This window comes from Haliotis rubra, unplaced genomic scaffold (assembly GCF_003918875.1).
Source record: "Haliotis rubra isolate DU_JTF1 unplaced genomic scaffold, ASM391887v1 Scf477, whole genome shotgun sequence".
NCBI classification, from domain to species: domain Eukaryota; kingdom Metazoa; phylum Mollusca; class Gastropoda; order Lepetellida; family Haliotidae; genus Haliotis; species Haliotis rubra.
In genome coordinates, this window is record NW_025767165.1 from 354,390 (window position 1) to 371,448 (window position 17,059).

Consider the following 17,059-nt stretch of genomic DNA (forward strand, 5'->3'; position numbering starts at 1 on the left):
CGGAAAACACTAAAATGTGTTTTCGATCTCTGAGATCTATCTACTCCTATTTGTCTTATGTGTATATTTCATAGATCGTTACGATTATGTATTTTTACAATACACAAACTGTTACATGATAGCTTGAGTTGTTAAAGCCGAAACCCAGCATATCGACTGATCAACGGTATAGCCAATAATCAATCTCTATCCAGCTGTTGAGTGACCAAACGTGGTCCTCAGAAATTTCGCCCACGCCCCATCACCTGTCCCTTCCTCTGTGAAAGGTATCTCGTGATACGATTGGTCATAGACAACAAATGATCAGCCACGATATTGAGCGATTGAGATACCGCATGTTCTACTGGGGAAATTTGATGACGCCCTAACACGTGACTCTTTGTTGCATGTCTATACTAGGAATCTGTATTATACACTTTTTATATGTATGTTCGTATGATCACGTATGTTTTTGCATTAAATCTAGATGAAACAAAGTTATGAATGTGCTCTTTGTTAGTCACAGAATAGCGTAATAGTACTTCCTTGAAATATTCAGTATACAGTAGAAATCTATCTGCAAAAACGCTAATATCGTAGAAGATTATAAAGCATGTATGTAAATTACAGAATGTCATTGTCATAGATATTTTGTAAAATTAAACCTCACACAATGATATAAGGGAAAGAATTTGTTATGTATGTTTCATCTCTTACATACAAAGAATACATACATATGTTGATAAAACATAAACGTACAAGCCGCCAAAGGTCTACAAGAGAAACTTGCAAAATAAAATTACATAAAACGTTGCCATACATGATATGTATTCACACCTGCTTTCTATTAACTTGTTTCTTTACAACACAATTAAACAATCAGAGCTTGTTTGTACGACTAGACAGTTTCCTGTCATCCCCGAAACCTGCTAGGGAAATCAGGTGTGAATAGCACTAATTAGCTCGCAACAGCGGGCCGGGCAATCAGCGAGGGGTTCCAGGTGTTGAGTAGTGAAATGTCTCTCGGGCTTAATTATACGCAAAAAGGAATATGTCCAAGTCATTCATTAGCGTCTCTTGTCTTAATGTCTTTAGGCCATAAGCGGCATTGTTCGCAATAGAAAATACATTGTATCATTTAAATGTTTCAACTTAAGCAATTACATGACATGTTTTTTCTTATAATTCTTTGATATTTACCATAAAGTTTACATGCATAGATATTACTATATATTCGTAAAACATGTCGTATTCGCCTCATAGTGTATTTGCTGTGACCCTAGTAAACATACATATCATTACCAAACTAATATAATCTATAATAATATATCACCTCATCACTTGAATACTCTTAAATATCCCGGTGTTGACTTATGCCATATTTTCCTTAATATATACTCGATAGAAGGTCGGGGATAACTGTACCTATGTCAACTATGATATCCTTGAAAAGATTGAACTGTAAGAAGCTGGACAGTAATGTGTCTTCCAAAATATGCATTTGAAAGAGAAAGAGGACACACTAAATCATTTTGTAATTGTCTACAACGTAATCATGACATACTTGAATGACCTTTTACCACTCGATTTGAAGTTGAAAATAATGGGAAATGGAAGAATGCCGTGAGTGTTGCGTGACGAAATATTGTGAAAAATGTTTATTACAGTGTCCTAAAGAATTTTGGCTCATACGATCGAAGATATCCTAGTGTGTGTCTAGAAGATAGATTTTGCAAAATTTGTGGACTGCTATCTCAAGAAAACAGTAATTACACTGAAGATTATCAAGAGGATGAAGCAAATTACAGATTTTATGACCACTTTACCCAGAACATTCAGTTGATGTGCTGTGTTATTTTAAATATACACTGAGAAAGAAACGAACCATCAATGGGAAAAGATACAGAAGAAATGTTTTGAATGTTGTCTTTTACATGAATAGACTGAACTTTAAATTTTTTATACATCAGACATTTACATACCCATCCAGGTCATGCATTGAACTTACAGTCAGATCCTTGCTTGCAAAATATGTCTCTGGATTCCATGAGAACTATGATGACTTAGGTGCCTGCTTCTGTGTGTGTCATACATAATGTTTCTCAAACATATCCTGAATGAATTACAAGCATTGTCTAAATACCTACCAGCTAAGGAAGGAAAAGTATTTCAGCTTTTACATTGGTGGTCCAAAAAGAAACGGTCTTATATAACTCAAATAAGTAGCTTCACAGAAGATAGTATCGCTAAAAACCTGTGTGAGAACTTGTCAAGTATTTCTGACTTGGAATATGACAATTTCACTTTTCATTTCCTTCCTGGAAAAGTTGACGAAATGTTTGGAAACTGTTATAACAGACGCAAGTTTGGAGTAATTAGGCATAATGGATTTGACATTCTGGTGATCTGCAGATTTGATGGTCCTACCTTTGTTGGGAGAATTTACTGGTGGGTAAGTTCCATCTTATCTTCAGGAATTTATTCCAAGCAATACACATGCTGGCTGGCCGTTGAGGCATTCAAGCATTTCACAGGATGTTTACTGATGTAATTGTGTGTTTACATCAAAATGGAAGTTACAGTTTTAGATATAGCTTCAGTTTGCAATGACTCTGAGAAAATACTTGACGATATGAAAAGGAACAAATTACTGGCTTCCTCACAAACATGTAGCATATGCAATGTTATATGTTGCTGCAGAAAGACAAACAGAATGCTGATGGCCATAACTGACGATGTCCTAAATCGAGAAAAACAAAGTCAGTGAGATTAGGTAGCTTCTGGGAAGGGCAGAGGCTTAGTCTTGGTACTTTCTTCATGATATTGTATCTGTTTGGTATTGATGTACCTGCCCACTTGGCTCTCAAAATGCTGGATGTTTGTGAGACAACGTTGTACAACTGGTACAATTTATACAGAGACTTAATGTCTCGTGCATTATTAGATGAGCCGGTTATATTGGGGGGTATTGGCCATACTGTGGAGATGGATGAGAGCAAATGGGGTAGAAAGAGAAAATACCACATGGGTTCCAGTCAGGGTATTCCTACCTATTGGGGTTTTGGTCTCATAGACAGAGACACTTAAAATGCTCTTTTATTCAGTGTTGAGAACAGAACCACTGAAACATTACTACCCATAGTACTTGCCCATGTTGAAGTTGGCACTCAGATCATAACTGACGAATTTAAATAATATCTTTGCTTAAAGAGAAATCGTTATGAGCACCTAACAGTTTGCCACAAAATTAATTATGTAGATCCTCATACTGGGGCTCACACCAATACCATTGAAGGGTTTTGGGGTAATGCCAAACCAAAGTTTCAATCCATGCATGGTGTATCCAAAGAGTAGCTTGGTGCGCATCTTGATGAACTTATGTTCCGTTGGAACAACAAGAATGAGTGCATGTTTTCCCTCATGACAGATCTCATTAGGAAATACCACCCCTTTTACTAGTTTTTTTTCTGCTTGGTGTTCATAATTCTACAGAAACAGTATTTACTTGTTGGTAAATACTTCCAGGTCTCTGCTGTAAAATTATTTCCATCACAGTTTTAATTAACTGTTATGTATTTACCATTCCTCTTGAGTGGCATACAATTTCATTTCCCTCAACATGATTCAAGCGATAAACTTGCATACAGACACACTTAATAAACTGAACCTGATTGTAAGATAAGTTTCAATTTTATGCAAGCTTCTCAGCTCAGGTATAAAATTTTTTGTGGTCCGTCCTGATTGATCCGGGTTTCAGAAGTGTGTAGACTGGGCTCTGCCACATAAGTGTAGTGTAGCGCAGCGCAACTAAGCGGGGGAACTAGAAGAAGTAACATTCGTCACCACTCGCCCCTTTCCGTAACCTCCAAGAAGACTCGTCCCCAACTCGATACTTGTTATGTGCGAAAATGCGACAAACCAATCAGAACGCGCGTAAATGAGCGCGGTGTTTTGATGAAAATAATCCCGAGTACTTAAATCGTTTATGGCATTATGTCATTGCTTATCATGAAAAATATATATCGTCATATTGAAAGTACAAAGAACGTAGCTAAAAGGATTTTGCTGCCTAGTATGAAGTTTTTGATAAGAATCATGCGATTGACGGTGAGAGATTCAAATACACGCACGTGCGTTTGTTGACATAACGGCTCTCATGGGTCCAACTGGGTGTATTTCTGACGATCTTGCGGGCTTGTTATGGAGATTGTACGTGCGCTTCGACCAATTTTAGGAAATGTAAATTATAATCGCTACGAGTTTCAAAACTAATAATATCGTATTTCTATGTTACTAATCAACCCTAATCTTTATCATTGGGCTTATATTTCATAGCTTTGGGGATATTTCAGTCTGACTGTTTTTTGGTCATTCATATTTTTTTCAGCGAATTTATATGTATATGGATATCAGTGTACGCTTGTAGGTCCCAGGACGTATTATTTTCAGCAATACAAGCCCCTGTGGGTGTGACAGCAAGGTAACACGAATGTTCAGTTTGAGAAATATTTTAAAGTCATTTTTGAGTATCTGCTTTGGGATTTAATGTAGCTGAAATATATTTTTTGTATATTCAATAAAACAATTCCCATTTGTGATGATTAAACCCTATTAAGAAAATTAACTTAATTGGAAATATAAGGTGAACAGCTGGTAATAATAACATTAGAATATGTTTTAAAAATCTATGTTTTTCTCCTTCTTTTAGTTGTATCAAAGAGGCTTAATTCTATAAAATACATAAGTAAAAAAAACACCAAAAAACAACCTAGCAATACAATGTACATGTGCTTCGGTGATTTCTAGAAACATTGGAATCAAACAGGGATAGAGTTATCGTTCTTGTTTAAAGTAGTTCTGATGTTCATGCGCCAATATGAAATCCTTCCAGAGGGACACGAGCCGCTATTCGGCTTGTCCCGGAATAACACGAGTTGGTCACGAATGGAAGAAGTAACTGACAAGTCAGAAAGCATGGTCAACTTCAGCTGCGGCGTTGGCGTTGGCGAATTATGTAGTGAGAAAAGCCCCCCACAATTTTGTAAGTAATATTTTCCTTTCAAAATAGCTTAAGAACAGTTCCGAATTACTTTTCATAAGATTAAATAATCTTTTATGTCAATTATTGTGTTTTTTGTGAAGCACATGTCACGTTCTGCAAACTTGTTAAATTCCGGAATAGTCCTATCCATTTATTTGATAATTCAAACGTGTTGGGTATTTCTGTGTAATATCTTGCAATTATTAAATGCTTCTGAGTATAAGCATAAGTATAAATGTTCTAAAAGAATTTAGAGTAAGTGTTTTGGTAGACAAAGTTGTACATTTTTTAAATGTGTAATTTTGAAGATGATTTACATCAAGCTTTTTATGTACAGCTTGTACCTGTCAAATCAATAAGAACTGTCAAAACAAGAATTGTCAATGTTTAAGCAAGTCAAGAATTGTCACAAGTGTATTGAATATGTCCAGAAAGTAAAATGACTGAGTACAGAACCATGGGCTAATTATTTTTCTGCTACACTGATGAAGTGCGTAATTGGTTTCAAAATCCTGACGGTAGTACGTACATTCACTATGGACAGACTATACAAACCCGTTAAACCCAATATTTTAGTGGCCGAAAGCACAAATAGCTCGAATTCAATGAATTACTTAGACTTACATAACTTTGCACAAAAACATGAAGGTACATATGGATGGGAAACGTACCAATATGACCTTGATCATTTTGATTTGTGCACTGAGCCTTTGCACAACTCTCACTACCCTTTTACATTGCGGCGTATGCAGTCAGAACCAGACTTGAGCCGTTGTTACACCGGGCCTGGTTACCCACCAATTCCCCGTTTTGAGCGTATATCTCGGTCTTTTTACCATCATAACTTTGTCGATCCACAGTTCAGTTCATTCACCATACCATGACATGTTATTCCAGAAAAGAATTATCATCCCACAATTTGCCAAATATGTGGCGAATCATTTGATTATCATCCTTATCAGCATATGGAATTATGAGGAAATGACACCTCCGATTATCAAAGTGTAGAGGGTAGAGCAATCAATATCCCTATCCCGTCATCAATTGAAAGTTTGTCAACCTGTTCAAATAAGACTAGATTTGTTGAAGAATCTACAAGCAGTAAGTCTGGTCAGGCTGAGATTGAAATCATCAATAAGAGGTATGTTAAATGTATTAATAGAAGGGCCATAAGCGGTTAACCATAATGTTATAGAATCAGGGGTTTTGTGGATTTTTTATAATGTTTTTTTTGGCAGTTGATTTTTTCTTCACTTGTCTTTTATACAATATTCCAAAATGAACTGTTAAATACTGAACACTTGTAACTGTTCTGACCGGAAGGTATATCTTGCTTTTTCAGAATGTCTGCTCCCCTAAACAGTCTAGCAAGTGACAGTTCTGTCGAGGCAGAAAGATGGGTCTGTTACGAGTGTCAGCTATCAGCTATTGACCCCTCAAAACTTGAAACAGAACTAGTTTGTAGTGATAACACTCTTTTGACTGACGCAGATGGAACACTATGGCTATAGTGTGCATCATGCCACAGACAGTTCCATTTATTCTGTGTTGACAATCTGTCAGATAGTACAACCGTCCATGACATCAATTCTGATGGTTTTTACTGGTGTTCGCTCTGTGGTTGGTATAAGTAATTGAGCAATTATGGCTGGGGCACAGTTGTTAGATTTTGGCAAAGGCATTGCCGATGTACCTGGAGCACTGGATGTTATTTCTGAATATGTTTGTACTTATGATAATAATGCAAGCAATAACGATGTATTGGAAGACTTTGCTGAAACATGCTTAGATTCTAGCCTCTGTACACAACCAGAATACGGAGAGGATACTGTTAATGTGTCTGAATTAGATGTTGACCGAGATGTTGTTGAAGTGACTCTTCCAACTCTGTCTATACCCTTATCCCATTCTGATTGTGAACTGGAGGTGCAATTCAAAGTCGGTGTTGTGCAGGGAATACGAAACCAAAGCGCTTATCTCCTAATGCGGGAAACATGCTCATAGTTACTTCCCTTCATCCAGCCATAATAATGCATGATATGTGGCAAATCTCGAGGGTACGGTCAAGGAGTTCCTGTACAATTTTCTAGTTTATGATTCCAATTGTAAACGTATACCTGCCAATTTGAAGGTCAGCGGGAAACACCCCTTTGAGTGAGTGAGCGCGTTTAGTTGTACGCTGCAGGCAGCTATATGGCGGCGGTCAGTAAATAGTCGCTTCTGGGCCAGACAATCCATTGATTGTTACAAGTGGATGGACCAACTTCAAAACATCAACGCTCAGTAGACACACTGCATCAGCAGATCACGAGAGATCACTCACAGCCCAAACAGAAAAAGCATATTTGGAACAGGCAGTTTGCTGAATAATATTTCAGGTATATGGCGGCGGTCAATAAATACTCGCATATGGACCAGACAATCCAATCAACACCCTGAGCATCGATCTACGCAATGGGGAAATGATGACATGTATCAACCAAGTCAGCGAGCCTGACCACCCGATTCCATTAGATTCCTTTCAACAGTATTCCCGTTCCTCTCCAATTTTTTGCAGATATCTAAAATGACATTCGATTTTGATTCCGCGCTAGCCAATCAGAATCGCGGAAAATAGGACAACGTACTCTTTTTAATTATTGGTATACTTTTCCTGCAACGTGCACTCGTTTATAAATTTAACAGGCAGATTTGATCCAAAATAATTTGTTTATATAGCATATACTGTTGAACAATGGTTGGCGTTATTTTTCATTTTTTGCAACATTCACAGTTCATTACACCAGTTCAATGTACCTCAAGTTATTATAATTGGACTTTCTGCTGCAGCTCATTTCGTTGCTTGGCATAACCAACACATTACGACCATATTCAGTCATATATCAGATATAATGTATGGTGTTTTCTCAATATTCTTTCTTGGTATTATTCTTTTGCTGTTAAATTAATTTATCTGAAATGTTGTTTCTTTTACTTTAGTATTACAAACACGCATACATCTTTAATCGTGTCGCATTGTAGATAACGACTATAGCCCTAGAACAAAGGCTCACGCTTCAGTGGCTCTTGCTAATTACCTGGCTCGCATCTCTCACCTAGCCATGCTGCAATATTGTCTTAACAAGACCTTTTTGGGTAGACTCTCATTAAGTGAGAGTAAACCCTTCACGCTACCCATCTAAAGCTTACAAAATTTTACGAAATCTAGATTTAAACGCAAGCGCCGAGCGTAATGGGCTTAATTGGGCTTCATATGTAAAAAAAACCCAGTTCTATTTAGATTTGGACTTGGCTTTGCGTGGATATGGCAGAGAGTTAAACATCAATTTTTTAAATTTACTTGTAAGAAGAAGCAAAGATTGCTTTATACAGGGGTGGCATGCAAAACTCCAAACTAGTCCCTGTACGTTTACTTATTCCCTGTTTAAAGAAAAGTTCATGTGTGAACCATATGTACGTTATATCAATATGAAGAAAGTAAGAATAGCCTTATCACAGTTTCGTTCCGTTTATTATGATTTAAGTTGGTATAAGAGAAAAGTTCATAAGAAATCTACTGTGTACAGATACTGTAAATTGAACGTCCTGGAAGATGAATACCATGTTCTGCTAATTTGTGATTATTATAGAAACATTAGAAGCAAATATATACCCAGTTATTTTGCGAAACAACCGTAAAAACACATTTATCCAAATATTGTCAACTTCTAACCGTGTATTTATTGAAAATATTTTTTTGTTTAACTATCATGCTATTTTGAAGAGAAATCAACTCTGCTTTTGAACTTTGTATATACTTGTACTATGGGCCCGTGGCCTTCAGTTCTGAATAAAGATATATAGATTGAGTACTATCATGAATATTTTGTTTATTTACCACATATCTATCATTATTTTCAATAATTTGTAACAAAAACCGACAAAACCATTTCGATATTAATAACAACTATATAAAAACAACGTTGCAAACTCCCGCCTGCCCGACCGTCCGGAACGTTCTGTTTTGCGACCGGACGGTCAGTTTTAAGAAGTTGCACGCCCGATTGTCTGGCTGTTAAATCAGTGTAATTTTGTAATGTAACCTAATCAATTAAGATCAAAGTTTCTTCCCTGACATAAAAATCGTGTTTCTGTCCTCATTCGTCATTGGCCAAGTGATCGAAATTAAATCTATCCGGTCAGAGCCCGTTTTAGATCTAGACCTGCACTCATAACAGTGCATTACTGAGTACGCTCTAGACATGCGATGCCTATATCTGTGTAAGGAGCTCTGGTTGAAGTTCCTTCGTGGAAGACAGATTTTCCATGGATTATAACCGACGAGGTTCACGAAAGTATATATTGTAAAACATGTAGATCGGTGTATGGCCCACTCAGTCATTCGTGACCAACTCGTGTTATTCCCGGGACAAGCCGAATAGCGACTCGTGCCCCTCTGGAAGGATTCCATATTGGCGCATGAACATCAGAACTACTTTAAACAGGAACGATAACTCAATTCTTGCTTGATTCCAATGGTATTTAATATCACCGAAGTAATCATACATTGTATTGCTGTTTGTGTTTTTAAAGAATGAAACCTTTTTGATACAAATAAAAGAAGGAGAAAAACTTATTTGTTACAGACTTATTCTCACGTAATTATTACCAGATGTTCACCTTATATTTCCAAATATATTTCTAAATAGGGTTTAATAATCACCATAGGGATTTGTTTTATTTATTATATAAATAACATTTATAAAAGCTACATTAAATCCCAAAGCAGACACTCAAAAATGACTTTAAAATATTTCTCAAACTGAACATTCGTGTAACCTTGCTGTCATACCCCAAGTGGAATTTCATATGAATTCGCTGAAATGACCAAAACATTTCAGACTAAAATATTCCCAGAGATGTGAGATATAGAATCTATGCCCAATGTTAAAGATTAAAGTTGATCAATTACATGCAGATATACGTTTAATATTATTGTTTTGAAAGTCGTAGCGATATATAATTACATTTCCCAAAATGTTGGAAGCGCACGTACAATCTCCATAGCAAGCCCGCAAGATCGCCAGAAATACCTTCAGTTGGACCCATGAGAGCCGTTATGTCAACAAACGCACGTGCGTGTATTTGAATCTCTCACCGTCAATCGCATGATTCTTATCAAAAACTTCATAATAAGCAGCAAAATCCTGTTAGCGAAGTTCCTTGTACTTTCAATATGACGATATATATTTTCCCTGATTATTTAAACAATGACATAATGCCATAAACGATTTAAGTACTCGGGATCATTTTTACCAAAGCACCGCAGTCATTTACGCGCGTTCTGATTGGTTTGTCGTATTTTCGCACATAACAAGCATCGAGAGGGGGAGTCTTCTTGGAGGTTACGGAAAGAGGCCAGTGGTGACGAATGTTATCGCTTACTGCCTGGTTCCCAAATCACTGCGCGCTGTGAGAACTTTCAACGTGTGAAGACAGAGCCAAGCTCACGCGTTGCCCTGCTGCACCTTCATTAACAAACGGTCATTTACAACAAGCTGACACGTTAGTCAGTGATTGTTAGTTTAAAACAGCATCGTTATTTTGCTTAACCACCAAGTGCAATACGCATTGACAGGTTGGGAGCTAACGGGGAAAACGCCATGAAATACCGGTATTTTGTCACGGCATATCAAGGTCAGAACAAGAGCAGTGTAAGTCTCGGGTAACACAGCATCGATGAAATAATGAAAACGCATTTTATATATCACCCCTTACGTTATTGCACACGGTAATTCCTCCACTATTTCCGCATTCAAATCTAACAAATAGTACACATACTACCAATGACCTCAGTGCAATAAAATCGGAAGTACGCCTCCATCTGCAGACAAATTGCATCCCCAGGAAGGCCTCTATCACGGATTTCACGGTGATTTCTAGCCCGTTTTTTCATAAAATTTCTTTAATTTTACAGTTACATGCTTGTTTTTATTCTCTATCTGTGATAATCTAGTTATTTTGCTGTCCTTCGTCGACAGGTTTTTTTAATGATTTGACGTAAATTATTGCGACTTTGTTTATTATTCAAATCCTCGTCACGATATGGCTGCAATATTGCCGATGTGACAGTAAATTTTAACTCACTCACTCACTCTACAAGCAAGACCTACTCTCGTCGGTGAACATCACACGTCACGCATCTGCTAACGTCGAATTCTCCTACCCCAAGTCAATCGGCACAGATGCTCTCCGCAGTAGGGTCGATGTGCTGGCATACCATTTTCTCTTAGTTGCTGGTACACTGAATGTCAACTGATCCTAGTGCAGTCGCTGCCGTTGACGTCACCGTTACCAAACGATTTCTCAGATGAACTGTCCGGATGTGGTGATCAACACCGGGCCTTGTCATACGTGGTCACCCTCCTGGGCCTGTCTAACGTATTGCTTGTCTCTCTTTTTTGCCGTTGCATCAGTCTGATGACAGTTGCTTAGGTGCAGTGGATGGTTCTGGTCACAGGGGTTCGAATCACTGTTTGGACAATAATTTTAAAAATTGAAAATCTAGGTTTTTTGCAAATATATGTAGCTTTTATATGTTATTGGGTAACTGATATTTCAAATTTGAAGGAAATCGGTGAAGAAATTGATTTTTCAGAAAATTCTCCCGCTACACTCATTACATAAAATACACAAGGGGTGACACTCGCGCTGCTAAAAGCCTTATCGAAAACCGTACAGCCCGACTATTTTAACGTGCGTTCAATTAAACCTTACATATTTTCAAAACTCAATGTGTTCAGCTTGTAGATTATTCTTTTGCCTTCCTGCTCTTCGTATGCTCCGCCCGGAGAGCGGAAGGTCGTAGGTTCGATCCCCGACCGCGTCATACCAAAAGACGTTAAAATATGGTACTTGTTGGTTCCTGCCTGGCGTTCGGCATTAGTGGGTACGAGAAGGACTGGTCAGCTTCAGCCTGGGCTAGTACAAGCAGCCACACATACACACGCATGCACGTCGTCATATGAGCGTAATATTCTCAAGTACGACGTTAAACCCAATTTCACCTCACCTCACCTCTTCGTATTCAGTTTGTCTAACTGCATTTCATATTTGACCACTGACCCTCGCATCAGCACTACCCTCCGTTTTGAACAAACGTCTGGCCGCCCTTCGGTAAACATCGACACTGTGCGAAAATCTCGGAATGACTCGGAACATAAAACGGCTCTCATTGGTCAATTTCTACGTGTGTGGGGGAAATCAACAAACAAATGTGGCAGACAGGGCAGTGAGAGGGGCCATCGATGGTCATAATCTGTTGATTTTAGGCCAAGCGGGCACAGGCAAGACCACCTTACTGCGCCAGATTGATCAGAGAGGAATTATCGAGGAAAGGGAAACGAGTGAGGACTACGGCGACAACTGGGCTACCAGCCACTAATATCAATGGGACTACGCTCCATCGTTTCACATGTATTTCTCTGTAACTTTCTTATTATTATCAAGCTTATTTCCTCCGTATAAACAATGTGCGTTATATAGACATGTATACATTTGTGCCTTCAATGAGTTATGACACGTTTATATCTTTATGTCAGTCAATTTTACATTCTTCGGTAAACATAAGGAAAATGTACTGTCAGATGGGCAAAGCTACGCACGTGCTTTATTTTCTTACATAACACAGACTCATTTTGGAACATCATGTCTTCTTAACATAGTACCAAAAAATCTTAAAGTCAGAATTGGGGGTACGAAGTATGAATATATAATATTTACAGTGTATAAAAGTTCACAATGACATAATTGGTATTGCATAAGGATTTCATAACAAACATCAGCCACACATAATGACAGAGGTAACTAAAATATGTGTATACTGAAAACATTTGTCATTGTAAACAGAAAACTTTCATATACATAAGACATCAATGCTCGGAGGTTACTCAAACAAATCGATTTTGTATATGAATTAACTGTCAACTACATCTGATTGTGAATGGTTTTAATATAAATGTAGTTTAGTTTTATGTTTGAGAAAGTGTTCCAGAAATTTGGATAAATTTGTTTCACCTTAAGGAATTCATATTATTTCACAATAGTTTGCAATCACCAATGCAATTTTTGTGTGTGTTGATAAACTCTACTCTTTTTCCAACATCATTTGTCATCTCATGTACAACAATACTAGCAATATTAAGAACTGTTGGGGTTATGAAATTTTCATGACAAATTAAGAGTTTTAGAGAAATGGGAAATAAGTATGTAAGTAAAGATTCAGGTTTTTTATGGTAATAGTGTAATCTATCATTATAAACAATGAAATGCATTGATAGATTACCAAAATTGTATTTGATTGTTTTATTTTAGACCATCCATAGGGTTTATCCAGGAACAAATAGGAACAAATATAATTGGGTAAGGAAAACTATTTGATACATGAAAAGATATCTTGACATCCACTATCATTTCGTGGTAAGGGGTTGGAAGGTTGGAGGGCAGTAGTTTCTTATATTAGTACCAACAAAAGTATTTTTAAGATTGGATAATGCTCAGAATATTTTGGTTTGTTTCCAGATTCACCAACAGTCAAGAATTGATATTTAATGGTTTCATTGTTGATAATGCTTGAGGTCTTTGACTTAACTTGAGTCACAAGTATTTTATAAGAGTTTTTCAAATTTTATGAAGTGCACTATACAAGGGAAAATTTAAATGATATCATACACTGCCAACATGAAAGTGTCAGCATGTAATTATTCATAAAAGTCAATTTTCATAGGATAGTGTCTTTTTCAAGAGATTGTTAAGATGTGATTTAAAGTATGTGGTAGCTTTATGTATTAGTTTACTATCATCACATTTCAAAAGTTGATGACGATCTGGACGATTTTGAATTATCTGGTTGGTGAAATGTAGTATTGAATAAAAGTATCAACATGTGAACTGATTATGTGTGTTGTATTTTACTGTGGAAACTGTATGAAATATGAAATCAAAAATCACAATGAATTGATAATTGGAAGTCATTGGATATAACTGAAAATGTTGTTGACCTACCATATGACATTTATAATCGAAAAGCAATCCATGAATTTACAGACATTAAATATTTTCCGAATTGCATGCTTGATATTTCTATAATGTTGTTAGATTTTCATGCTGTATGGACTATGTGCACTATTTTATTTATTAACACCTAAAATAATTTTACTCACCATGAAAGAATTTCTAAAACCATGTTTGAGTTTTCCAAACGTATCAACTGTCAAAACAATATTCCGCAATAATCGCACACGTGGAAATTGACCAATGAGAGCCGTTTTATGTTCCGAGATTTTTGGACAGTGTCGATGTTTACCGAAGGGCGGCCAGACGTTTGTTCAAAACAGAGGGTAGTGCTGATGCGAGGGTCAGTGGTCAAATATGAAATGCAGTCAGACAAACTGAATACGAGGAGCAGGAAGCCAAAAGAATAATCTACAAGCTCAACACATTGATGTTTTAAAATATGTAAGGTTTGATTGAACGCACGTTAAAATAGTCGGGCTGTCCGGTTTTCGATAAGGCTTTTAGCACCGCGAGTATCACCCTTGTAAATGGTAAATGCAACTTTTTGTGTGCTTAGTGGGCACTTTAAACGACATGTTGGAACATGCAGTGAAGCAACTGATTGAATATTTGTTCAGTTTGAGTGAAATGAAACATTGTCAAAAACAGCGAAAAACAAGGGTGCAGAAACACACCAGCACCATGTTTGATTCAAACGCCCAAATACAACAGCCTTGTGCATGTGGAAGACAGCTTGTTGCAAAGTTTCCTTTAAAGGAAGCTACAGACAGTTTTGAAGCCTCACCTCTTCACCATGCCACGGCGCAAACCCACTCTCCTACCCAGAGTTCCATCCAGCAAGCCAGCATAGTACCTCTGCCACAGGCCAGAAAAATGTGACGATTCGTCACATCTTGCAATGTCCATTCAATATAATGTACAATTTTTGACGAGTCTACACATCTAACTAAACATCTTTAATAAAATGGTTTAGTTTCACTGAGAAAATATCCAAAAACATGTAATACTATTTCGATTTGCGTAGCGATCCTTTGTTTACATAGGTTGTACGGCTCCACGTGCTGTCATGGAAGCCGACGGAGAGCAAACGATACAGCCAGTTTGATATCTAAATATGTACTGTCATAGACCTAACTGTCTCAGTTGTGGAAGAATATCTATGTAACAATGTAAAACATTATGAAGAGAGCGCCGAAAAGTCTCTTCTTATTATGAATATGCGCGTTTGATTACAAACAAGTTCGGTCACGTGATATGCAAATTAGCCTGTGGCAGTGATATTATGTTAAGTCATCCCTGTGCCGGAGTGTGAGCGCAAACTGTTAAGTGCCCACGACAGAAGCAGGGCAATTGCATGGCTACAGAATGGTGAATCCATAAGAAGTGTTGCTCGCCGTCTCCCTCAGGTGTCTCCCTCTGTCAGTCACAGACTGGGGGACATGTTCCAGGTCATTGTGAGAGTACAGAAGAGCTCGCTGGAAGACCCAGAAAAAAACATCATGGGCAGATGACCGATATGTGGGGCTCCAAGCCCTTGGAACCGATTCACCACTGCCAGTGCCCTGAGGCTTCAGCTTAGACATGCAACCAGCACACACATTAGCATTTCAACCATCAGGAACCGTCTCAGAGTTGTTAATCTAAGGTCACGTCGTCCAGCTGTACGTCCTCCTCTCCGTCCACATCATCGAGCTGCAAGAATAGAATCATCAGCAATGGTCCAGATTCCTCTTCACTGACGACTCCCGATTCTGTCTTGAGCACGATGATGGGAGAGTTAGGGTATAGAGGAGGCGTGGAGAACATTACCATGATGCCAAAGTACGGGTAAAGGAACCGATTTGGTGGTGGTTCTGTGATTGTATGGGAGGTTTCATTTTGTACCACCGCAGACCTCTATATCATGTTCAGGGCAATTTGACTAGCGTAAGGTACCGGGACGAGATTTTGCGTCCTGCTCTTCCAGCTCTGAACACCCATTGGTCCTGGAGCACAGCTGCAAGATGATAATGCCAGACCACATCGGGTTTGTGTCGTTAGAGATTTCCTGCAACAGAATAATGTGAATGCGATGCAATGGCCGGTATACTCACAGGCAGGATTTGGCTCCATTTGAGCTTTGGGAGATTCTGGGAAGATTCTGGGAAGACGTGTTAGTAACAATCATGGCATGGCACCGAATCGTCAGGTACTGATACAGCGATTCCACAAGCTTCCTTTCGCATCCTTGTAAGGGGCCATGCGTCGCAGGTGTACAGAATTCATCAATCAACGTACTAAAAACACTCATTATTGATACTGTTACTTTCAGTTATGACCGCTATCCTCTTGCTCTGGGCATACTAGATTGGCAGTCGCTGTTAGCTGCCTGTAAATGCATTATGTTTCACGAATAATTGTTGTTTTATTTACCCTTGTAATAACACGACCCTATACATTCAATGGGTTTTGCGTACTTTGAGATTTGGGTGTTCCCATACCTATTGTCGGTAGTATAGATTCTTTTGAGCATTTGTTTCATTTTTTAAAATTAGTCAATCGTACATCTGGTGCTTAGCTATGTCAGTATTATGGTAATTAAATAACGTAAAATAAAGAATTGTTTGTTTGATCAGAGCGCATATGTTTGGATCGTAAATTAGTTCAAGTCTGTTGCATTAATGTACTCAGTTTTGTTTTTAAAAGCACTTAATGAATAAATGTGACTAATTTTCTACGTCTACTTGTCAAATGCCGATTCCATAACACTCTATTCCTGTCGACTGCGAACTCCATTCAACAGCCAAGAACAGACGCAGATACGGTACAGTGGCATTCGTGGTGCCGGAAAGTCGTGAGTCTATTAACTTATTATCAGAGGGAATATAACAAGTTAGAGCTGTCACTTATTTGTCCCAGCTTTTTATAGCACCGTTTTCAATGTACGTTTTTGACAATTCATTGTACTTGAGAGGTCTTTTACTGATTCCAAGATGCATTTCTTCT

At 37.9% G+C, this 17,059-nt stretch overlaps 1 protein-coding gene across 1 annotated transcript in view; it reads left to right on the forward strand.

Moving 5' to 3' along the window:
- Window positions 1–6,395, forward strand: part of LOC124290880 (sodium- and chloride-dependent glycine transporter 2-like) — a 29,559-nt gene extending 23,164 nt beyond the window's left edge. The window contains exon 13 of the mRNA XM_046727726.1: window positions 6,363–6,395. Coding sequence (XP_046583682.1) covers window positions 6,363–6,395 — 33 coding nt within the window. The remainder of the gene's footprint in view (window positions 1–6,362) is intronic.
- The last annotated feature ends 10,664 nt before the right edge of the window (window positions 6,396–17,059 follow it).